Source organism: Zerene cesonia, chromosome 17, assembly GCF_012273895.1.
Source record: "Zerene cesonia ecotype Mississippi chromosome 17, Zerene_cesonia_1.1, whole genome shotgun sequence".
NCBI lineage: Eukaryota > Metazoa > Arthropoda > Insecta > Lepidoptera > Pieridae > Zerene > Zerene cesonia.
In genome coordinates, this window is record NC_052118.1 from 992,885 (window position 1) to 1,020,210 (window position 27,326).

Below are 27,326 nucleotides of genomic sequence, written 5' to 3' on the forward strand. Positions count from 1 at the left end.
CGGTATAGCTAACGTTTAAAGTACCTTAATTCAACTTTGAGGCTGCATAAAAATTTGCTACTTTGTTGCATGCTCGAAAAAATACGACTTTATAAAACAGGATCCTTTAAAGTTAAAAGAAACAAACGTAGAGTCACGCCTCGGGCACTTGAAAACCGAGATGTCACCAGCGCTTACGTCACGAGGTCAACGGCCGCCAGTCGCACCGGGCACATTCGTAATGACACTTGTTAATTAAGTGGCCTGACCTAATTACTGGGCTTAGTGCCATCATTAAGTTATGTCACTCTTCTAAATGTATATAGAAGACGTCTTGTGCATGTCGTGATGTTTGCAACGATGTAGAGTTAAATAGAGCTCAAGAAAAGTCTCGTCCCTTTTTCAATGAAAATATCATTATTGAAAATATAATAGATACCAATCTATTCAAATTTTTATGATTTAATCAATATTTTAATTTAATTTATTCAGTTTAACAAATTCTATTCAATCGATTGCTACGAATCACCATGAAATAAATGAGAATTTAGTCGATTGAATCTCTTTCAGTTAGGCATCAATAAGTAAGAGATTTTATAATACTTCAAATTGTATCCAGTTGGAATAAATATCGGAACATTTAAATCATATTTTGCTCCAACCCAGTGTTATACAAATAAAGATAAAGCGGGTGTTTCAAAAATAAATCCTCGTAACTAACAGAATTTATCTTTTCATGAGCAGTTGGATAACACTCTGCAACTTTTGCTGTTACGTAAACTGCACTTGAATAGAAAAAGATATACTACGAGTGCGCTACGCGACTACGCGATTCGTAGCTAAGTGCTACGACGAAATGAATGTAGACGGAAAACTTCAGAGATTGAGAAATATTTCTCCTTTTTATTTAAATAAATTCTTGCGACTTTATATTTATTTACATTAGATTAGGATTTAAATGTCAAGAAGTATTAAATACATTCGTTTCAGTTTAAACAGATTTTACTTCTGTAATTAAATATTAATATAATTATAGTAATTATTTAAATGCTAATTATATATAGAAGATAAGAATTATTTCAAACGGCTATTAACTTGTTCATCCATGTTTTATTCGAGTACAAACTATAATCCAGGCGTGGAAGCAATTTTCCATCCGAATTATTCCTCGAAATCTCTCGTAATTATCTTCATTACTCGTTCTTCAAATCTCGCTGCAATTAATAAAAAGCCGATCTCAAAACAGGACGCATAAAGCATTCACAGAGTTCGTTCATAATGTAAAGACGGAAAGTAGGTCTTGAATGAAGCCTCGGAAATAGTGCCTTCAATATAAATATGAGGCTATAGGTTAAGCTCTCAGCCCGAGATTTTGTTCTTTTGTCTCGTTTTCCGAGTAACAAGGATTTGGAGTCGTATGCTTTTTGTTTTTCTAGATATACTCAATCACTAACTGATATGTACAAATAGAAAATGTTATGATGTTTGGCAATTTCTGAAGGAATTGAATTTCATTGAAACGGAGAATTGAAATGAAAATTAATGAAGACCAGATTAATAAATAAGTAGAAGAAAAATAATATTTGATAAAATAAACGTGGTTTTCACATAATATTCAATAGAATGAACGAAGAATTTACTAAAATTGTCTGAACATATAGTACATATGAAATTCCAGCCGAGTCCTCTGCCAAGATTCTGGTTAATCCTGGTTAGAGAACCAATACAGTCTCCTAACCGTCCCAATGTCGTAATCAGCTGATCAGTACACTGACCACGTAGCTCCCTTGGACACTTGCCAGTTTGTAAAAACAATTGTGACGCCTACGTGAAGCCTACGCTGCTACGGCGCTACGGTGCTACGCTTTAAATCTTAACGTTTCGTAAACAATGCCGCGTGAATACGTAAGCAGCCTGTTTATTTGATATCGAAAGCTAAAAAGGTTTATTGCTGTTTGTTATTTCTGAAATTAGGTCCTTGTATTTTTGGAGTTGAGAATAAAATAAAGCTTTATGTCTTTAAGTAAATTGTGTATTTCGATAATTTGTTGACCCTATTTCTTTTGTTCATTTCCTTTTAATATACATTAAATAGTTTGCTTCAGACATTTTAATGCATTTTTGTTACTTTTGAATATGGAAATATTACTACTACCATCGATTTTCACATTAAAAAAAGAAAAACGTAAGAACACAATCTTTCAAAAACATTTCATATGTTAATCCCGAGTGTTGCAATACAATATACATATGTATACTGCACAGCAAGTATTTAAGGATGAAGTGTACGGGAATGCCTGCACTCATTACAACTGCCTCCTCCCGGCTATACCACAAACAGGAGTTAACGCTCGCTAATTTGTATTCGGTAGCGTTCTTAAATATAACCTCCAGTTAAATGCAATAAACCACGGGTTAATACTGGCCTGGTTGGCAAGCTCCGTGTAAAACTAAACCAATATACTTCTTAAAATTACTGCAGCCCGTTACGTAACGTCGCGTTTGGCAAACGGCCCAACTGTTCGGATTTTTAACTCGAATATCGAGTACATGTTATATAGGTTCAGGTTTGAGGTGTATATGATTATGCATTATGGGGTTATTGATAAATGTACGAGCATTTTATATGTTCTTTATTGATGTATAGAATGAGTAGAGATAATTCTCTGTTCATTTTATAAACACTCAATTAATAATCTAAGTGATATAGTTTTGATTGCAGTAAGATGTTTGTATACTTTTTATTCTATTTATAAAATTGACATCAAAGAATATACAAATTATTGTTTATATGTCAATGTCTGATTGGTAATTTCGCTTTATTTACTTACAGATGTTTATAAATAAATGTATGATATATATCGCGCTTTCGTCGCTTTTCCAATCAAAATGCTTTATTTGTGTCATCAAATATAAATTTACATTAGTGTGGAGCATGACGTAATTAATTATATTTAATGTGTTTATGGCAACTAATAAGCAAAGTTAGAATAGTAATAACAAATTTGAACATGAGCATGAACAAAAAACATGAACACAAATTGGAGTTGACAAAAAATAAGTGTTCTAGACTTACTATTGAAACGATAATAACTAAATTAAATGGAATATATACGATTCGTTACTGGCAATAGACAAGTTCCAACTATTTGCACACTCAACTCGCAATACTCAGCATTTTTACAATAGGACCGTTCGAGATCTATCCTTTACAAATTTACCTACCGTCTAGAAACAAAGCTCCCTGATTCGATTTAGCGAAGAGCTATCGTCTTTGATGTGACGAATCAAAGGCAGCGATCCATTCGTAATACATTTACCCGGGCCATTTCTGTCCCCTTAACCCGGCTGCAGTCCAATAAGATTTTCATTACGCGTTGAAAAGTTTTTAATGAGTGAATATTTTAAACCCTCGCTGCTGGATTAAGGTGATTGTTTTTTATGGCTTGTTTGTTTGCGAATATGCATTTATAGAACGAATGTGCGGTCGGGATTTCTGTTAGTGACCACTGGTGTTCTAGATAAAGTATTGCTTAGTTTGTCGCTTAACGTTTATGTAATGTACACATGATTTTGTAACAAGATTTGTGTCTTTATAAACACATCAACCACCTTTCGAATATTATCAATCATGAAACGTTTTAATTTGTCAGATTAGTACAACATTTTGGCAGAATTCTCTCGATCTTTACAAATGGAATCACATGTTTCAGAATATTTGATCAATCACACACACACATTCAGATATCACAAATGTTTGAATAAAACCTCTTCCAAAAGCTTTATCATCGCGATTATCATTTGTTAATAACACATTGTTGACAGAACGTTATTAATAACACGATGTCAATGGCACATGTGCATGAATTCGAGTATAACACGTTTATTTCACGGCACCAAATTAATTTCGCAAACTCAAACTATTTCGAAATAAAATTTCCACCGCCACCGCTTCTTTAATTACATTTCATTCAAGTTGACTGGAAATATTTGCTGTATTTCTGGCCATGCTAGCGTCGCGTGTTACACTCGCATAACACCGACTTCTTAACATTAACTGCGAACTAAGCCTTGATTTACATATTAATTAAGATTCGGCCCCTAATTACAAAATCATCGGGTTGAAATTGGTGTTAATTTTTTATTTAAAGAAACATTCCGCTCATTATAAACTTACTGAAACGCGAAATGTCGCATTGCCCATTTATTGTGTACGGAAAATAAAAATTATAGCGATTGTTATTGTTGATAAGCATACCATCTCACACTAAAACAAAGAAAACACTTTTTGAACATAGATCAAATGATTAACATGAAAACGTACATCATAAATAAGTTCACTATACATGTAACAGCATGAGAATGATTAAAATGGTAATCACTTTAGCCATTGCAACTGGAAGCATAACCTATCCCACGTGTTGCTCCATAACCAATAGGTCTTGTATATATAGCATATCCCAATTGCTGTTAGCACACTTCACGTCATACCAAAAGAAGCAATAACCCAATACCCGGGTCACAATGAAGGCATCAATCAAGTAGCGTGGAAAGCCACTTATCAGATCTGTATTTGCGGCCTACTTATATATGTAATTTCCGCAAATCGATCGAGCGCCTTGGGACAGTAACTGGCCGCTAAATGTGGGTTTTAAAGCTGGGTTGTAGTTTTAAAGTGGAAAAATAGATGATATTTGATCATGGGGTGACGAGCACGTAATGCACTTTGCTGTAGCTGCGCCATGACGGTCTATACGCTTTTTTTTAAATGTGTAAAAGTAATTTTGAGTTTAAATTTTTCTGACATTTAGAATAATGGAAATATAGGATTAACTGAAATTTAACTACAGTTTAATTGTTTTTTTTCTAATCGTAAAGTGTTGTTGGTAAAGCTTTATTTATTCGTTTTGGAATTTCTGAAATATCCGTAAGCCAGATTTTTTATATTGTTCCATTTTTATCTTTACTACACATTATTTCTTAAAGAAACTCAATCCGTCTTCAAAGGTTTTTAGTGTGCATTAGACGTAACACGACCCTCCGAAATTGCCTAACCTTGTTCATGATGTATATAGGTCCATTCTGGCCTTTTAGTATCTAGTGTCTGATTTCTTGTCTTTTATTATCCGTTGCGTGATAGGGTTTGATATCAGGCTTTAATTCCTGAATCTAGTGTCAAATAACTTTCAACCAAACTAAAAAGGAAGTTTTACGGATTGTATCTTGCGAAATAATCATATTTATACGAGTATGAGGATATTGTTATTTACATTGTAACTCGTTTAGTATTCTGATATTTTACTTTGGTACATTTTATAATTCCAAAATTCACTTACACTCAGAAGAGTCAAACTTTATTCTAAAACATCTGTGACCCAATCTTTTTCTAATATAAAACGTTAATAACATACCAATTCATTATCGAAACGAACTAACAGAATTATCACGTCCAGTCGTCCAGTTAAACTAAAAGAATTAACAGTGAGTCGTATTAACAAGCAATTTCTATTGAATCGAGTGTAAATTGAAAAACAGCGCGGTCAGATAATTAACTTAAGAGGTTTGACCTAATGCTGAAGGCACTCGGTTACAAGAATCTAGGGCTTTAGTGTTCATTGCAAAATAGACTCAATTTACTATTTATTTCGTGGTATTCGTTGGTTTTAATTGGACTTTGTAAATGAAAATTCAAGTTTGTTTCGTTTGAAAGAATTATTGGCATATCAAGATATGATAAATATTGCACAATTTTAATTATTTACATAGCATTTTCCTATCAACAAAGTAGGCTATGACCTATTCTCATAAGCTTATATCCGTGTCGGTTCATACGTGGCGATGACATCATCATATTACATGTTACGTGCTATTAAGTAAGGTATTATATTAATATGCCTTGCTGTGATCAGTTCAATAATTTTTCCACTTCATCCAATAATTAGACATCAGAAAGCACTTTTAGTATTTTAGCAATTAAGTCACGTTTCGTATACTATTATACAGTGTGTTTATACCAACCAATTATATAATGCTTTTTAATTTCATTAACCCATTTCATTTCATGTTGTGAGAAAAATTATCGTTTCGCTACTGCCATTTAAACTTGAAGTATTTTGCTCACGCCGCTATTTATAATAGCAATTATAACTCTAAAGGTACTTTTCTATAGGGTTTGTAATTGCGTGAACAATTTTAATGAATCTGAGTTTGACATCTCCGTACTGGTCCTGAGGTCTCTCGGGCCTCGAGCGGCGATCTTAATTGAGATGGACACAATTTGAGAATTGTATGTATATTAATTTGGTGGCTATTTAATTATCAATGTTATATAGCTTTGGGAACGTTTCAGCCTGTTATATGGCCGTTTGTATGAAATAGAAATATTTAGCATTTTAATCCTTTACCAAATAAAATAAAGATATATGTATCTATCGAGCTAAGTAGATAAAAAGCTATGTCATTAATCTGATATCCTCGGCACACACCAAAGAAGTTAAACGCTTTAATTCACCAGGATTTCACCGCAAAAATGCTACGGACTAAAGGTAAAACGTTTCACCATTAAATCACGTTTAAAACAATGCATTTCACCTCTTTGTTTTTTATAATCTGACATCGCAGCGTGGTAGATGCCGCGATCCTATGTATTATTTAGCATAATGCGCGCCGACACACGCCGGCTTACCTACAACGTTGTGTTAAATAATACACACTTTCATTATATTTCTTGCTGTGTAATCGTTTTCTTATTTTAGTTCCGCCATATTGCTAGTTTCAGCGCAATGAAAAGCTCTCATGCTCGCATTTATGCACGCCTTTTAAGGTCTTTATCGCTATAAATAGCTTTTGTATGTACTTGTATGTTTTAACAATCTATATATATATATATATATATAATATATAAAATAAAGTAGAACAATTTGTTTGAATCCGCTAATGTCAGAAGCTAGGGATTAATTTGAAAAATTCTTTCCCCTGAATGCTATCAGCGATATATGTACCACTGACGAAGCCGGGGCGGATCGCTGGTATATGAATGGTTGCTTACTCCTTAATATGGATTACGTTTTCTCAAGTTTTTCAATGTAGCCGGTAATCTTTTTGCAGATTTTCTATTGAAATTTCAAAAATGCATTATGAAATTACTGTATCAAAAAACATGCATAACTAAACAAACGTTATAATCTCTCAGTTTGCAAAAGGTCGTTTAAATCTCATTTATTTATAGATGTAATCTTATTCTATTATATCTATAAATACTAAACCCATGTATTCAAAGGGAGATCGCGAATAATTCAAGTAAACGACACAATAAAATATCGCGCCTGTTCCCTTTCTGTTATAATTTTTATAATTAATGAAGAGAATTTGTATAATTTAGCCTTTAATAGTCCTCGGATGCTGTAAAAAGCAAATTTCCGACGAATCACAATACACTCGACGCCATTACGGTTATAATAAAGATGTTTAGTCATAGCAGACATTTTTAATGATCCTGTTTTTTTAGCTCGGTCATTGGAGTGTGACACTCGCATACTAGTTGTTGGGAAACTCACTGTTCATACATTGCTTATAGGAATTCTAAAAAGGCGTATAAATTAACAATGCAGTATTATAATAGCATAGTCTAATAGTCTTTATTCTATTCCTGATGACTTGTTACTAATGTTTTTGAAATAAGTGTCTTCGAAAACACATTTATATATGAAAAACACATTTATTTATGTATGAAATAAGTATAGGTAGATCTCTCTTCCCGAAGATCGAAGAGATCTCTTCCCAAATTCTATGTGAGATAAGGTTGAAACCAATTTCATGAACATTATTTTCCATGAAACAATGACAGCACATCAACCATCAGCATACTAGCATAAACGATATCCCCTTTATTCACATTTAATATAATCAAACTCGCTGATGACGAAACAATATAACTTTCACAATTTCCGACTTATTGACTTGAAGTTTCGTTCAGTAATTCCACCTTGTAGCAACATCAATATTTTGTTGATTATTACGTCATGGGATTAAACCCATAAAATATATCGCAAAAATATTCTCTTCTAGTAATAGTGCTGTTATTGATGATATTGATAATTGATGCAGCTTTTTAATGGAGTAAGAAGATTTAAAATAGGTCCAGTAGTTTTATGTGAAAACATTACAAACATATATAATAAGTAGTGATTGCTGAACATATGTGGATAAAATTAGTACATTTATAGATTTTAATGTTAACAATACTTTGGGTTAACTGCCATGCAAATATCGTCATTATGAAAATGATATTAAGGAAACTGCTTTAAATAATCCAAACTGATACTTAGTAGTTCGAGTAATAAAGCGCTATCGTTTTTCACAGACACGAATACAAAAGCATCTTTTTACATCTAGTTATAGTTATTTTCTATTAATATAGTAGACTAGCTAGTTATAAAAGACAGCAGAACAAAGGCTGGGCTCGGCATGGCGAAATTAGTAAAGTTGATGCCATTATTGGAGGCGCTTACAAAGAGAGCTTTTGTCAGCGCATAATTACCGCCCCTGTACTTTAGGTAACTATTATGATCTTTGGATAACGCGTTAATGTTGGACTGTATTTATTACGGGTTATTTAGCTTGGTGGTTAGATGGTTAGATGGCTTCGAACAGGACCTGAAAACGATTGGTGTGAAAAGCTGGAGAGCTTGGGCAGGGAATCGAGAGAGCTGGAAGAACAATATTGGATCAGGCCAAGGCCCACTCGCGGCTGTAGAGCCTCAGATGATGATGATGATTTAGCTTGGTAGGCTAGCTCATACAGACTAACGACTGAGACACTAGATAAAGGAATAAAGATAGGAAAAACACTGACAGTACGATCACACTAATAAAAATTAAATGGAAGGTGTTCCTTGTCTTTTAACGATGAAATAAAGAATAGATTTAATTTAAATTAACTACAAAACGAATATTAAAATCCTATGCAGAATTAGTTTTGATCTCCCAACTACACAAATTTGAACAATAGTAAAAATTGAGAAATAATATCAAAAGCAATGGGATGGGATCAGGAAGCAAGCGGTGTTACACGTATATACCTTAGAGAATATCTGAGGCCGTCGGTCTAACGCCTGATACCTCCTTATGTCGGATTGTCAGTCCCAACGGACTAGTTCTGTAACTTTATTAAAGTATATCACATATTTCTGATCACTACTGCTTTGAAAATTATGAGATAAATTGAGCAAAATGGTACAATAATTACGCACTATTTTACTTCTGTATATACTTGAAAGTATACTACAGAAGACAGGATACAGCAGTACATAAAACGTGTAATTTTATTATGCTTTGTACTTTGACCTATTCAGACAGCCAAGACTCGCTCGAAACTGGGTAAATTATATCCAAAACGTCAGCCAGCGCAGACATCTTGTTTGTCCGCCAGCAAATTGCCCATCGATTCCAACTCCGTCGGCAAGCACTTGCCGCAGTTCGAAATTCGTCTGCAATTTGTACCGCAAATTACGTCTTCGCCGAGTGCCGGCGCGCGGCGCTTCGTTAAGGCCCCGATTGGACCCATTGTGCGAAACGCGTAATCGCCCTGGACAATGGCCGATGACGCGGCGTAATTGCCGCTAAATAGCGTTTTAAGCGAAATTGCTTGATTTTAATTGTACGGCGCTGTGTTTGCTGGATTCTGCACGATTTATTTTGACACTTTCCCGCCCTTTTCGCTGTCAACGTAGGCTGTTTGACAGTTTTTTTAACGTGAACAGATAATTAATACAGTTTTTGTTTGCTCTCAAATTTATACGTGTAATTTAACTGGGTTATAATATTCAACCACCCATGAATTGATTATTTCATTGAAATAATGTTGAATGGATTACATCGACATCTTTAAATTCTGGTTATTGCCTCGCAAATGAGTCGTTTACTTTCGAATGACGTATTAATTTTCGGGCCATAGAGTTTTATGTGTGACTGTAAATTTTATGTACATTTAATACGCATTTAAATTGACTGCGTTTAAATTTTATTCCTTGGTCTGTTAACGCCTACCTTGTAATTCTAGACGTCAATCGGAATTTATAGCATTTTCCCACTTATTTATTTAAACAAATCGATAATTTTATTAAAGAATTTAAATTGGTGTAACAACAGAAATCGTTTTATGAATTTGTAGTTACTCCCAAACTGTTTCTGACAAAACAAATTTGTATAAAAATTCTGGAACAAGGATTTAATTGCCACAGAGTATAAACGGGAACACACGTCTCGCATATTTATTTCGCTGACAAAAATTCAGCATTTAAACTTTCTTTTGTTAACCTTTTTTCGCAGCGAATTTGTTTTATTTATTCTAATAACGTACCAGTTAGCGAGTTTAAGTCCGCCAAGCGAAGCGTGCAAAGTCCGTTAATTGAAACTATAAATATACAAGCGCCATTTTCCTAGGGCACTATTTTCGCGCCTTTTTCGCCCACGACAAAATGGATGCCCGCCGCGTTGTTATTTTAAAACTTTTGCTTAGTATACAGCTTTTCTTTTAAGTTTTGTTGTTGAAACAAGTTTTTCACAGTTCTATTTCATACTTTTAGAGTGCATTTTTAATAACTTCATTATAAATGCACCCGTGCACAAGTTGCTTTGAGCTAACGTTGGGATTTGTTTTATATTTTGAATCAAAAATCTTTATATGGAATTAATTTTAATTAAACATAACGCTATAAATATTGTCAAAGGGCTTTGTGGTTGTAACTTCGCAACGGCGTGATATCAAAATAATTTTTAAATTTTCACAATGTTTACTACGACGTTGTTTAAAATCCAGTGCCATCTATGAATCCGGCCGTGTGCTACTATAAAATTGAATACACAAAAATGATTATAAAGACGTAGATACTGCGAAATCGCGTTAACAGCTAGTTACGCGCACATAAAGGGGAATATTATTTTTTTATTGCATCGCCCGCTCCCCTCGGGCGCGCGATAACTTCACATAATACCGGGATAGACCACTAAGCTGATAGAATTGTGCTTCGAATCAGCAGCCCTTTTGAAGTCCTATTAAATTGTGCCAGCGTTCGAGCCAACGCGTCCGTGAAATTGAGGCTTTATTGAAATTGTTGCCAATTTTTTACGCACTTTTTTTGTTGTTGATTAGATAAACCGGAATGGGCTGCGTTTGATGCGATTAAAATATCGTAATTTTTGGTGTGGGTGATAATTTCATGTGTATATATAAATATATGGTAATTTTTATTTGAATATCTGCAGGTTTTGATCAATTCACCGATGAATATGTTATCGATTGAATATTTAATTTCTACATAAATCGTAAAAGTATTTCATCCACATCTCAATCAATTTGGTACACGATCCAAATTACAAAATTTGACAAAATGTGACCTTATTTCATCTTCGTTTTAAGCATCAGTCTGTTAGACAATTTTAACATCACTTCTAATAACTATAACGCTCATAAACATATGACACGTGAACAAAAATCACACAGAGTAATCAGCGAACAGAGTGTTTATAAAACGATAATCTAAAATCAGCGGGTACACGCAAGACGGCAAGACAGGCTGCTATTATACAGCTATTACTTGCGACACTCATAATCGATCAATATTTACGGCGACAGCCATCCGATACTGTAAATATTGAGACGGCCGGATTGAGATGTTTCTAGACATTTTTGTAATATTAGCTTTGCTTTAATCATTGTTACCGCGATATTTTGTAAGGCGAAACCCTTCTGGGCTACGTTTTTTGATATTCAATACTGATTTTTCACAGACTAGGTATCGACGCTTTTTAATTAGTATTTAGTGTTTGCTCTTTTTGATTTTGAACATTTCTCGGGAAATATGGTATTTCTGATGACGCGGTTTAAAATCACTTGATTAAACACGTTGTATATATGTAACTAGGTAATAAACAAAAAAAATGTACAATATATTCACAAGAATTCATGTCGACTGTGTTAACACCTCAGTTATTCGTCTCCTACAATAATAACAATATATGTCGATGCATACATCCACGTAACTATCCATAACATGACAAATCGGATGCCCCTTCGCCCCAGGACCGTCCACGCTCATTACACCCGCTCCATATAATTTATTTGCCCCAGCAAATAGGATTAGCTGCGGGGAGCTATTGCGGGCCATTTTTTTCGGACAATGCTGTCTACGGGCGGTATACTCTATGGTCATCGTTGGACGTTCGAATAGTTATCATTTATTATGTGTATTATTATATTTTAGTCCTTGCGTATGTTAAACTAATGGGTACATTCGCTAATGGCCTTTGTAAACAATGAGTTCTTTATTGGGTATCTCCATAAAAAAAAAAAAAAAAATATATATTGTTATAGTAAAATTATAATCATTATAATCTATTCCAAGTTTGACAGTTTCGAAAATAGAACACGCACACGAGAACGTTATTTACTGTAACTTGCATAATATTGGATAAACCACAGACAAACGATTGTCTATAATCAACGCCATTTTTAATCTGTACATGACTGCATTCCATTCCAGGCATTTGTCCAAACGTTATCAAAGGTTTTACGACAGACCCAGGCTCGCAGTTACGTGATAAGTATATTTATTTGTTCGCAAGATCGGATAAGCAAGCAATCGCTTGAGCCATACAATCTCGGAGGCTTTTAAGCGCACCTGTCACGTTCTGGCCTACATTACCTGCTTATTTTACTAGGGCACTTTTAACAGGAGTCTGTTTTAATGGTTCAGGATAATGACTATTTAGAAGTGTTATTTTATGGTTTGCTCGGTTTCAGAATGTTGGATGGAAAACGGTGTAAAACAAATTATTTAGTATAAATAAAGCTTCGGATGTGCATATTTGCTCCGAGATTTTAAATGAATGTGATCTGACATTTGTATTGAGATTTTAAATAGATTTCCACCAGTTTCATTGTAACTTTTAGTTTAAGTAGTATCAAATTTTGTTGCTTGCAATGTCTAATAACAAAACTCTAGAGAAATAATCAACTAAATAACATCAAAACATCGGTAGAAAGTTAACAACTGAATTCGACGCGTATTATAAAGCTACCTCCATAGCTAGAAGGCCTTTGTATATTACACCACAAAAGTATTCTAATACAAATTCTCAAGGGTAAGATAGAGGCGCGAATAAAACATTGATCAATGTGAAAATTTATGAATACATAAAAACGGAGGTGTTCCTCTGATGGAATACTCTTGTATTGTCCCGAGCCTGGAATACGCAGCTGCGAAGACGTGTTAAACTCTCCCCCAAGTTTTATTACTTGAAGAAATGCATACTAAACTTCGGTTATTGTTCGCCGAAGTTTCGTTTTAAGGTTTGTTCAATTACCAAATTCGTTTCATGTGAATCGGGCGCTGGGTTCTTAGTCTGTTGCGAGTAAAAAATATTATAGCCAATGTGATATTTGGTGTGTACTATTGTTGATTATTTTAGTAATAATATCAATCGCTTAAACATATAATATGCGTAATATATCTTCGTCCATCTCATTAAGACATTACGGTCGTTCTTTGGGATACGTGAATTAAAGATAATGTAATAATTGTCTAAAAAGAATTCCCAATATTTAGGGCCACCCCTCGTCAAGTAATATTATAAAAAGAAACAGTATTTAATCATAAAAATATCAATTTTAAAGAAGTAACATCTCATTTCAACGGGGTTCTGCAACATAACCCCAACCCGACCCCTCGGGGCCGCCGCAGCCGTTCATTGCCCATTTTTATTTTATATAAAATCCATTTTAATCCACACTCTGCCATAATTCAGACCTTTATTTAGCCACTAGATAACGGATAACAAGAACCCGCTCTGACTTTTATTTCACCTTAATTAAGGGATTCGTTATTTGAAATAATGAGCATGCGAAAATAATTTAATTGTTGCCCCTTTTTTATTGACTGAGGTGTTCATTCTTTGCTTTCGTTTTGCGTTTGCAATTTTGTTTTCATTATAACGTTCTATTTTCAAAACGCAGTTGCAATGTTCGTATTAGATATTTGAGTAAATATTTATAGATATGTAGTTAGATTAATGCAACATTGATTATGAATATATTTAATTGTTATAAATAAAGTACTACGCTATAAAAATAAACGAAAACTTCTGAACTTATTTGGCTGAAATTTTATAATTGAGTAAACTTGACTTCATTGTTAATATCGTTAAATCTACGTAATGCTTGATTTTGTTATTATTTAAAGATAGCGACTACAATACAAATGAACATATCTACTAAAACGCGTTCTGTGAAGCATAAAGTGGGCTTATAAATACACTACGAGTGTTTATGGACGCTTAAGAGCTTATCTTGTTGTATGTTATTATCACAAGAATACAGCTTAATTATCCAAGAGATAAAAGGTATTACAATGTAGTAAAAGACGTACATTTTACTAACTTTACCGTTGACTTCAAGAGTAGTGTCAACTCGATGACTCTTGATAAAAATCTATAGTCATAACTCGAACCAATATATTTATAATACAACTCTATGACCGATAATCTTTGTATGATAATTTCCAATTCTCTTTTTTTTATTATTGAAACTTTTTCGTCGAGTTTCAAACTACACATGTTTAAGGGATTCCATTTTCAAAAATGCGCGCGCAATTTTAGATTATTTTAACACACCGCAACATACAAATAAACTAGTGACAAACCCGATAAAGTTGTAAACCCCGCAAAATCTGATTAGCGCCTAGATAAAGATGTCATTCAAATTGGACGGATTGTCGAAATACAGTTTCAAATACGACGAACAATGGGATTTAACGCACCACGTGGTGCTATATTCGGCATGTAATTACTAAGCAGATTAGTGCTAACAGCAACTAGGCTAAATATTTTGATACTTTATGCAGCGCTGAGTGATTGTGATTGGTATAAATTGCATAGCAATTGATGGTTATTAATAGAGTATGGATTATGGATGACGTATCGTATTAGCTGATATTCCGTATATAATGTAATATTTCGGGTAATGATTGAACTATTATTATATTACATGAAATTCAGATTTAAATGACACGTACAACTTTTGGAATTACTATTGTAAAATCATTGAATCGATTTACATAGAAAATGTTATTTTTAAGGGTAGGTATGAATTGTTATCGTTCAAAATAGTAATTAAAAGTATTAATACCAAACCAAAACGGATTTTCCCGGAAAATATAAATCGCAACAAAATTAAGTACTTTATCGTCGTTAAAATAAATTATACTCGTGGTTGTTGTATTAAATGGTATTATTTAATCATTTCAAATATAATAAATTGTATCTTATTTCCGTTCGTCAGTCAATAGCCGCTTATCAGTCCCGGTCGAAATCAACCAACATTTTATATTTATAATTATCTCTATTCAAATGCAATTGATATATTCGCTCCAAATAACATTGAAGCTACAACAAGAAACAAATACGTATGAATCTATAAAAATTCTATAATTTTTTTCTGTATACGAGAAAAATATAATAAAAAATAGCGTCATAATAAAAACTATAATCTATCAAATCTATAAACAGCCTGATATTCCTATATTCAGTTATCCCACAGATAAATAAAACCCGCCAAATTCCGAAGACGTATTGATTTAGATCCACAAAACTAATGGATATAGGGTCATCGCATTGTCATCGAATCGCTCAGGAAGCGGACAGATGGTCCCGTATGCCCCAGCCCGGGTTTGTAAATGAAACCCGGCTATATGGGTGACCTCTGAAATATATTTCCACCAGCCTTTTTGCGTTGGTACGCCGATTTGTCATTTTAAAAGGAGGCGTTAGGAAGGCGTTTTGTAATTCTGTTACTGGACTTTCATATCTGCACTTATATAATAAAGTGCAAAGATTTGATTGTTTGTATAGAATAGGCTCTAATACATTTTATAATATAGAAAAAAAAGATAAAAAAAAAACTTTTTTCGATTCAGACAATCAACAGTTTTAGACAAAATCTGTTATAATCTAAAACTTACAATTTAAATTAAAACAATTGGGTAAATTTTTTTTTTCAATACTATAACACAATTATATAACCACTGACAACTTCGATTAAATTGTGTTTAAATTCATGCGTTTTTCATTTAAAAATGCAAATATCAACTACATTGAAATAATCAATAATTTGCCGCGATAGTCGCAGTCATAAAATTGTTTAACAAGCCCTTATCAAAATGAACAACGTAAACATTTTAACATAACAAAAGATTTACAACGGCCATTACAGTAATATGTAAAAGCAAACAATATTTAATCGATTAGTCCTCTATCCGACAACACAAACAAACAAACACAACACGAACAAATACCGCACAATTTATTTACTCGCTTAAGTAAATAATAACATATTTCTGACAGCTTTATGGCGATATTGCTTGCGATAATTTCCATTTACCAGGTTTCTACGGGTGGACATAACATTTCCTTTCCAACATACCTACTCGTTTTTAAATATAATTTGTTTACATATCGCTCCTGATATTATAAATGTGAAACTACTGATATACGCCAAAACATATGAGATATCAGATAAGCAAATCGTAGTTGACAAAAAACGCGGGACAGCTATGAAATATTATCCAAAATTCATACTCGAGTGCGAAGTAATTAATATTATTGAATAAATCATCTAATCTGCAGAATCTTATCGTGACAGTACGCGTGAGGGCGTAATAATTGCAAATATAAATCAACATGACATCCGTTTATGCGGACCCTCAACGCAAAGAACTCTGAAGAAAGCGAACCCTTGCTAATGCACAGCCTTCTATCTATTTGGGTACAAAGCGACCCGAGTATACTTGACCCTCGAATATTTCGGGTCACGATGGGTATTTGAGACCCCGGATCTGAAGATGAACGTGCGAAATGGATAAAGACGCGTTAAGATGTTTGGAAACGTCGTAAGTAGGTTTTATTGTTGGCATAATTTCTTTTCGTTTATCATCCATATAATCGCTTGAAATAAAAAAAATAAATAAAAATATTCGTTATGACTTTGTAGAGTTATTTTATGTCTAATTCATAAAATAACATGTCTCAAATCCTAACAAAATACACATAACCCAAATAAAAATTTCGTAAAAACGGAACGCTTAATCACTGTAAAGTGACAGCTCGCACCTGTCAACGTCACATCAAGTCCCAGGGCGGCGCCATTTTATTTTAAAATGCAGATAACGAATCGGGGTGTAACGTGAGCCGTCCCGAGGCGAAACTTGCTGATTTATTTCATACCCGATATGATTTTACCGCATTTGAGCGCTCCCCTAACGTTTACCTACACCTAACCTCACACTTAAAAAAATAGCACGCGAATGTAATCCTTTAGCACTACTTATCATTGTCTACTTCTGCTTACGCGATTTTAAAACTGGGGTCGTTGTACGTTATTTTATCTATAGAAGGGTTCACGGCCAATTACGCTAAGAAAATGTGTGTTTTTTCAAGTCTTGAGTTGCCAGCGTGAATGGCCCACTCAGTCGGTGTTAAGACCACTTCACTATCAAGGCTGCATCACTTGTTATATGCACATCACTAAAGCGCGCGAAGGGTGACAGATACGTGCGCCATTTTTTACTTGACATTGATAGATTATGAGACCTCGTTGCTAATATGTTAAAGATTAGTCAAGTACTTGTAAAACTGCAAAAAATTTGAGTGCCTTCTAGAAAATGATTTATACAAATGATGTGGGATGAAATTATTTTTTATCGAATGTTTTTGTCTCTTATATTTATCGTCTTTTTCAAAATTAGAAATTGCAAAGCACACAGTTTTTAAATGACATGACAAAATTTCAATTCGAGAGGAGTTGGAATTGAGGATCAATACAAAACTTTTGATGTTTATTTAATCTCAAGTGACTTAACTTAAGGCTAAGAATATCTTCATGTTAGTTTCTTATAAGTAAATTACTTTTAACTCGCTTATATGCAATGATGTTCCTTACCGCTTCATTGTTTTATATATTTTCCTTCAAAAACTGTTCACACACAATATGAAGGATGGATACATTGTTTCTATTCGGTATTTTTAATATATTTAAAGCAATAGAAGAGAATTATAAGATTATATACTCAAAACACGTCGTATAAGTCGTTAAACGTTAGGCGCTAATGACGCCTTAGAGACGATAGTCATTGCGTCTTAGAAACGTCATTTAAATTTGGATATATGCGAATCCCCGATGCGGTTTAATCGTGTAACCTGCCCTCTACGGGGGTGAGTGAGGGTGGGGGTGACCGATCATCAATCTCTATCAGCCGTCGTTCTACTGAAAAAAAGTGAGAAATACGTCCGTATCCGTGGGAAGCGTGGCGTATGCTCTGAGCAAATATGCATACGTACTGTGATGATTTAGTCCGGCGTTTTGCTTCGTTCGTTGTATAATGTACCCTTCAAAAAAGAGGTTAACTATCGAAAAGGTTCTATATTTGATAATCTAAAACTTACAAATATTTAACAAATCTATTATGTTTGCAAATAACAATGGAAGCAAAAAACGAACTGCTGAAAACGATTTAGTGTTGTTGTTTTTATTGAACGATCGTAAGCGTTAAAACAAAATTAACTCTTTAAATGCCAATTCTCTCATTTTTATTGCTCACTAGTTATTCATATCAGGTTAATGTGAATTTTAAATTACTTCCTACTTTATGTATATATTTGTATGTTTATAACCTGATATTATCAAATTAATAAATAATCTTGCTATTCACACAATTCTGAGTCAATACAATTATATCGAAACATAATTATCTCGTAGTTTATTAAACGACATTAATAATTAATTTATCTGTTACAATAGTTAATCTAAGATAGCATTAAACAGTTCGTATATTTATTTTGAAACAATTTCAATTGGATTACGCGAGTTAACGACGAACTTGCTAAATCAATTATACAAAATATCTTCTCGTCGTCTATAACAATTGAATTTAACAACTTCGCAAGAAAATGCAAGAAAATGAACCGTAACGATATTTTATACGATACGATAATATTACATCGTTTTTAAAATCATGTTTCTAACAAGGTTTATGTTGCTTAAATAAATATATAATTTTATTGTTCAAAATTATCGTTACTAAATGACCATTTTAATTACTAATTATATAAATCCAGAACATTGTATAGATTCAATCGTTTTTGTTATTTAATAATTAATTTACTGATATTTAGTAGCCAAATAGATTATGGCCTGGATAACGCTAAGATTTTTAGAACTATTAACACAGTCTTGAGCACATATCAGCACTGTTTATGTATTAGTTTCTACAATGTAAACTCGTTTTAGTTGAGGTAAATAGTTCTAAACAAAATCAATTAACATATTATTAAATTTACGAAGCTATTTTCCAATGTTTCACATTTAGTGAAAAGATGCAAATAAGCAACTGTTATAGATAATATAAAATGTATAAAAAGATCTCATTTGTGTAAAAAAAATAAACTGTTAACAATGAGTATCGGTAAGCCACGACATCGGAACGACCCCGTCCCGGCGTCTCTAATCGTCTTCAACTGGATACTCCAAACACAATTAAACGCCTATCTCTTCCCATTTATCTGTTCGTTTTGTTTGTTTCTATTAATGGTAATTAATGCTAGGGTAAGGTTAATGAAAGCGTTATCACACATCTGGGTTCAGGTTGTATCAAAAAGCTTCAAACTTCAAATCGAAGATACAAGGTCGGAAGCCTGCATTCTAAACCAAACCGTATCACATGCTGTGTGAGACCAAAATCGACGCACACACGTAACGACTGACTAAAATTACACTGGGGATATTAATAGTTGTTTTAATGTAAAATTAGATAAGCGTATGGTTTAACTCACGTTAATTTGTAGTTTCTAGTTCAACGATACCTGTAATGTTCAAACTATTTAATAGATAAGCTAAAAACTCATAATATGTGGAGCTTCGAGGATTGAGGAAGGTTCAACTATACTTGTGTTCCTCTAATAAAATAAGTCTAATCTTACATTATTATAGGGCGTTTATGTAGATATTATGCTGTAAAATCACACGCTCCTTTAGACTATTTAAAGGGCCATAGCCAATATTAGATTATACATAAAACAGGAAACTAAATATAGCCTACGCTACGTTATAGGCAGCCGTTCATAAATTATTGAAGCGAAGGGACTATATTAGCTCAGTTCGTTACACGTGCGAGCCTAATAACGTTTCATGAACGCGGCAAATTGCTAAGAAATGATATCCATGACAATGATATACATTGTCGCAACGGAGGAGGAATTTTTCAATTTCATCACCCCCATCGACGGCCAATGACAGCAATGTATCCAACTCCCCAAATCTCAGACATCAGTCACGGATCCCAGTGCATTCTTTTCGGACGGCTAATTCGTAGCATTCCGTGTGACGTTGACATCTATCACGTCTCCGGCCGCAAAGATTCAACGATAACGAGCCGAATACACACCCCGAAATACAATCAATTTAATGGATTCAGACAAAGAAATGTGTGATAGCTAGATTAATAGCTAGGCGCATTGTTTTGACCGGTAACAGATGTTGCGAGTTACGTAACCCGAGTCTCCTCGGCTTTTTTCTTGCACTAATGAAGGAGCCTTTCATCTAACGAGCGGTAAGGTTGCAGCTTTTTGCTTGTTATCAACTCGGTAGTTTTAAATCCTCCACGATTGTTTAAGCGTCTACTAATTGTACAGCGTTTTCTGTCGAACTAGAATTAATTGCTGATTTATAAGGTTCTATTTAGCTAGCAGTCTCAATACAAAATTAAGTTTAAAGCGATATCTTTGTGTAATGAGTCGATTAAGAGATTACTAACATCTCATTTACTATATATAGGATTTTGTTTTAGTCTAATAAGCATACTCAATAGTCAAGCGACTCGAGTTATAAATACAAAATACAATTTACAGTCCTTGTAGAATATAGTGATGCAGACTATCGCTCTGTTTGCCCAGACAGTTTATTACCATAACAGCCCATAAAAACTTAGGGCAAAGTGCAAGGTGCGTCCACGGTATATCTTAAATCACAACATAAATTAGTGCACCAGTCGCGTGACGTACCGACTTGGGCAACGTCGTGTCCTTATCGTTGCCGGAAACATAAACAAACACGTTTAAAAACACACCCTAATATCTCAACCAAAAAGTTCAACTTCCCTCTGCACGGCGTGGATGGACGAAGGTGGCGATGCGAAATCGGACTCTATTTATAGCAATAGATAGTGCAAATCTAGTTGTTACTGTAGCTGAAACGGCAAATAAGGCAACGTTGGCAGTATGTCGACATAAATAAAGCTGAGTGTCCTTTAACGAAGGAGACGTTGATGTTAGCCTTAATAAAGACCTCTTGAGACAATGTGGACTGTATTACTTTGTGTTAGAATTGAAATTGCGTGGATCGTGCAGTCATAAAGGCTTGCGTTTAGCGGTGGTTGTGGTAGCGATATGGGTGGACTTCCTTTGTCTGGTAATCTTATCAGCGCGCAAGCGGTTGCTGCTTGACATGATACATTGCCCACAATATAGATTTACATGCGTCTTTATTGCTGGACCTACGTTGGATTAATACAACCTATTTACTGCGACTTCCCTTCCTATAATTAATCATTGTAACTATATCAGTATTTAACATTCACGCAGTAAGTACATTTATCTATATCAAGGTTCATTTTTATATATTTTTATAGTCCGAGTGAACTCCATCCTAAATTCATCTAACATCAGTGTAATAACAAATCTCGAACTCAGCCAAGTACGAAATGGATGTCTATTTAACCACATAAATCAGCACCGAAGCGACTAGAACCTTTGAGTTTTTGTAGCGAACATCTAAATTCAATCGTGTGACATCACATTATAATTCAGAGTGAAAATCGCTACGATTTCAAAACGGCCCATAAATCATTGACCGAATTCGTGTACGCGTCAACTGATAAGAGAATATTTAACGGAATCGTGGAAACCAGGCCAACTGAAAGCCATCGATTAAATATAAGCGTAATATCATTAAGCGCCTCGTTTTGCTTGTAACTGGAGATTCATTCTACGTAACCACATTTTTCATTTATTATATAAAAATTCGACTTAATTCATTATACATTTCAAGGACGGCTGGACAGTTTTTATCATTTTTGGTTTGTTATATCTCCTCATGCTTACACAGTGACTATTAAAACTACGCCATCTGTTTGTGGGCTTGCTATATAATAATAAAAAACAAAAAGCTTACCGACATGCGTCACCTGCAACTAACCACAACAATTAGGTGCGGTTGGTAACCTCAAATACGATTAGCAATCCAAATCCGATTATAAGAAATGGGGAAGGTGAAAGATGTTGGTAAAATTATAGGCGTATAATCTTATATAAATGATATGAATTATCAAATAAATCGTTGATCAAGTGACAAAAACAAAAATACATAGCATGCCACGGATGATATTTCATTGTATTTTACGTAGTGTTAAAAAATTAATACATTCTACCTCACCCCACTTCAATTTTAAAACGTATGCGTGTTGATATTTTTGCAAATTAATATGTAAATAATCGCCTCATTTCCAATACGTTAAAAATACTTTACAATAATATTGTAAGTACGAGATCGCTTTAACATGTAAGCAGAGATAAAATTTTATTCTCCTTACAAGGGAATTTTGCTAATGTCAGAGAATTCGCTATAATGCCCCGAAAGACTTCCGACGTGGAAAACGTTAAGGAAATTATTGCTCAACTCCCGCTGAGATAAAAATATCTTGAAATAATCCGGCGGTATTGATATTTTCTCTGTCGATATGCTTCAGAAATGTAGATTACGCAAATCCAAATTATATCAGATTACTTGGAGATTTACTGATAAAGATATTATATCTGCAACATTTCATTTTAGGCTTTTGTACTTCTTGGTATATTTACTATATAAAATGTTATTTCATCTGCCTTGTCTCTTTGCCAATCGATCTATCGATATAAAGGAGACGCTTAATTATTAACAAATCGTGATTAAATAAACTAAAGTATATTTTAAATTCAATGAATATAACTGTAATCAGACAAATGCAGCAAATGTGGCAACGTAAGCATGTCTAAACTTACCAATTTCAGCAAACTTACTCCGTGGTTTACCTCAAGTTTCAATTTCGGAAATTTTCGGACATGTGTATGTAATAGGTATAGCTAGAGAAACTGGGATCTCGAAATGGCGCGCGTACCAACTAAATACATATAGTTAGTTTATAGAATTTCGAAGACGATAAAAACTTTTATGTTACTTGAATAATTTTGTTACAAACACAACGATACAAAATCGATTAGATTGATACATTGATCTCAAATGTTAATGATCGGAGTAATGAATAAGTAGTGAATAATATAATGAATAAGTCGCGTTTAAAATCCGTTAAAAAGTTTTTAATTTTTAAATGTATAATACTTGAATAAAATCAAACACAAGAAAATACTAAGTAGTGAATAATTTAAATCTCTCAACAATCTTTAACACCAAATACAAATAATAAGGTCAAATAAACCGATCAAGATTGATAGCGGGCCTCCCATTAAGCCCAGCACTCGACTATCGAAAAGTTCGATTATAATGGATTTGTTCTCAACTCGATTGTTTCACGATGAATGGGTGCTAATTAAAACGGAGTCACAGCGTCAGAGCAAGTTTCCGATTGTTCCCAACTAAATGCTGCGCTTCTCTCAAATAAATATTGCACGTTCAGGGAAAGTTTAATGCCTTTAAAATAGAAATTGGGGAACGAGAACTTATCATTTCCGTTTTACATATTAATTACTTTGGGATAGCGAGTGGTTTTACCTGGATAGTTATTGAGACAACTTTTCTTAGATGCAAATATTGGTTAGTTAAAGGATCTCGCCATTATAAATGTTATATGTATTCTATTATATATTGCACAAGCTTTTGCCCGCGGCTTCGCACGCGTTAATTCGAAGTAGTTTAGTAGATGTCATTAAACATATAAACCTTCCTCTTGAATCACTCTATCTATTAGAAAAACCATCAAAATCCGCGTAGTTTTAAAGTTTTAGCATACATAGGGACAGAGAAAGAGACTTTGTTTTATACTATGTATTGATTATGATTCTAAAATAATTATGTTATATTTAGCATATGAATATTTCCTCAAAAGTGTAAGTAAATATCCATTATATAATTTCGGTGAAGCAGAGCGAGTTAATTGTTATTTCATGATAAATTATACCATGCATATTTCTCTATAACCGCGCCAATGTTTACCAAACAATTCGTCTCCAATTCATGAGCAACATTACATCGATTAATGTATTGAATTCAAAATAACGCAAACGAGTAAAACATTGTCGGCACATGTGGGTCTGAGATTGCCTAAAGTACCCAGTATCCATACCAGTGTCTCATACATCAACGTCTGCAGTTATGAAACTTGAAAGAGATATATGTCCGACAGGTTAACTGGATTGAATACGTTCTGTACGGCCTATACTAACGACCGCACGTATGGTGAGATGGTATGCCCTTAATATCTTTCTAATGTAAAAGCGTCTAGAGGCCATTCCTTCGGTTATAAATCTATGTACATAACAGAGGTGTATAGAATTGTGAATTTAATGGAGCACTTATTGATTATCAGAAATAAAGGCGACATTAATAAATCGATTACATTATATTTTTGATTATTCACGGCTGTAAAACCAATATAAAATAAATGAACAGCCTTATTCCCTGTTTCCTTTAAGGGAATAAAGAATTTCTATCTCCATCTGTTTTTCCCTTCCTCGATAAGAAATCACGTTTGATCTGACTGAGCTCCGCAAATGAGCCGAAACACACCCCCTTTATCTTCCAATAAGTAAGCGAGTTTAGCTTTTCCGTGCAGGAAAAGGTTTCACACGGGAACGTATAGCAGATGGCTGGAAAAATATAAAAACGAACGAACCGTTACATGGATAGAACGACTGATATTAGTTTTATGCATAGAAGTCGGTAAATGAACGATGAAAAAGCTGGAATAACAAACTGTATTTCGCGTAAACAATCGGGCGAAGTGCTAGCGTTGCGGTGGGCAATTTCTAAAACCAAAAAGGACGTTCGTTCAACCGACAAATCCCGTAGCGACGTTCAAAATCGCGCTCCCTTTTAAAGTTGAGACGATTCGGTTAACGAGTGTCGAATTCTCATGCTCCTGGGCCCTTTAAAGAAACGAAGTGTCCCCGGGAGGTGCCTCAGTAATTACCCACCATTACAGACAAAAGACACGATTCGTCCGATTACCATAATTCCCGCTCCCCAAGACGAGATATAAATGGGCCGCATTTTGTACTAGGACGTCGACTGACATGTGTATTAATGACTATACTTGTCCTCCTAAATTAGGTTAGGGAGGTGATTTAGTTTTTCATTGGCTACTGGGTGGGATGAATACTTAGTTGCCATTACAGTTTGAACTCCAAAGGGCGTTAAGATAAATGACCTTGCTTAATCCCGGCTTACTGCGCGCAGTACGCTAATGAGATTTCAAGTGAATACATCTTTTTTTTAATGAAAACAAGGTTATTCTCGTCGTGAATGTAATTCGTACGTCTATTGAAAGCACGTTTTCTTTGGGTTCGGGAGTAAATTCATTACTCTCTAATTACAAGGAACCGAACCGTTCAAAAGGGACGGCTTCAAAGGACTGTCGCATTGTAGCTCGCTTTCTTTTCGCGACGCGGAAAACGATCGTTGAAAAAAACACAAAAACCCTTTTAAAATTAATTGAGTTTTCTTACGGCTACATCGGCCGCTACAATAAATTAATTAACGCTTGAAGGAATCCTTAAAATTTGTCGAGGATCAAAAGTTGGTTGGGAGCGGGAAGGGGGTGGTGGGGTGGATAATGCTTCGATTTTCCATTAACTTATATTAGCGATGGGAGCGATGGGAGAGGTCGCCGCGCCTCTCTCCATCCGATAGCTCCCAATCTAATATATTTCCTTTATTAACTAACTGCCGAAACACGCGATCTTTGATCCATTTCCATAGACCTCTAAACGCTATTTGTTTGCGGGCTATTACAAGAATTTGACCCTAATTAAATTACGACATGCTAATTTTGCGGTCAAAATCAATTTGGGCCAGCCTTGTCCAATAATGTGTAATTAATTAACAGGACATTGTCAATTACTGTGCACTATGTAATTTTATGTACATATATGGTAGTTATGAGCATAATCTAAACAAGAACTATATAAAAAACTAACTAGCTTTAAGAATTTATTCAGTAAAATTTTTCTCTCTCTCTTTTATCAAGTAACAAACATACACACATACATACTACACAATTATATGTTTTTTTTATTTCATTATGTTAGGACACATTAGAAACGGAAACTGTATTATAAGACTTTTCTTCATCATAACAATAACCAACACAAAAAATATTTAACTATGTTTTCTTTGTCCTCAGGTTGTCTTCTAGAAGGGTCCCGGCCCCCTCCCGATGTGCCTCCCCGCAACCCAACGATGTCTCGGCTAAACGGCCGCATCACTGGCAACCCAGCTGACTTGGGAGACTTCGAACCCTCGTGTCTTGTACGCACTCCTTCGGGAAACTTCTACGTGCCTTCAGGTGAACTGAACACGTGTAAGTTTCAATTTTAAATTAATGTTAAAGAATGCAAACATGATTTCATCGTGATCATATCTACATAATTAAAAGCATTTTCTTCTCTGAGAATTGAATAGATCTAATATTTGTAGAAAAAATGTTGAAATAAAAACGTTGAAAAGTTTATAATACAATATTCCTGCAGGTCTCGTTTCGAATAAAAATCTCTTACATCAATAGATTGATTGCAAACGCAAAAGATCGCTACGATATTACAATGTTTGCCTTTACCTTTTCAGGGGACATACAAAAGAATCCGTCTATGGACTATAAATCAAATTCGTCGTGTAGCAGTCCAGGTAAACAAGAAAAGGGAACGCTAGAAAGGATGGATCGAAGTGATAGACATCCAGCGTTCGGGGCGCCTGTCCCTGTGCTTCCTGTGAGAAACAACCTCCGGGCCACGCACTTCCCTCCAGCGGCCTCGAGGTTCCACTTTAGGAAAGGCCTATCTTCAAGATGTTCGTGGAAGTGTACTGCAATAGTGTTTATAGTACTATTTGTTCTATTATTATCTATTGCTTCTTATATGTCAGGTCAGTATCTATACTAATATTATAAAGCTGAAAAGTTTCTTTATTTGTTCGAAAGCATTAATCTCAGGAACTACTGGTTCATTTTGAAAAATTCTTTCAGTCTTAGATAGTC

General features: G+C 34.3%; 1 protein-coding gene across 7 annotated transcripts in view; it reads left to right on the forward strand.

Moving 5' to 3' along the window:
• Positions 1-27,326, forward strand: part of LOC119833510 (teneurin-m) — a 395,760-nt gene that overhangs the window by 350,769 nt on the left and 17,665 nt on the right. For all 7 annotated transcript variants that reach the window (XM_038357536.1, XM_038357535.1, XM_038357532.1 and 4 more), the window contains 2 exons: positions 26,478-26,654; positions 26,918-27,214. In XM_038357536.1, coding sequence (XP_038213464.1) covers positions 26,478-26,654; positions 26,918-27,214 — 474 coding nt within the window. The remainder of the gene's footprint in view (positions 1-26,477; positions 26,655-26,917; positions 27,215-27,326) is intronic.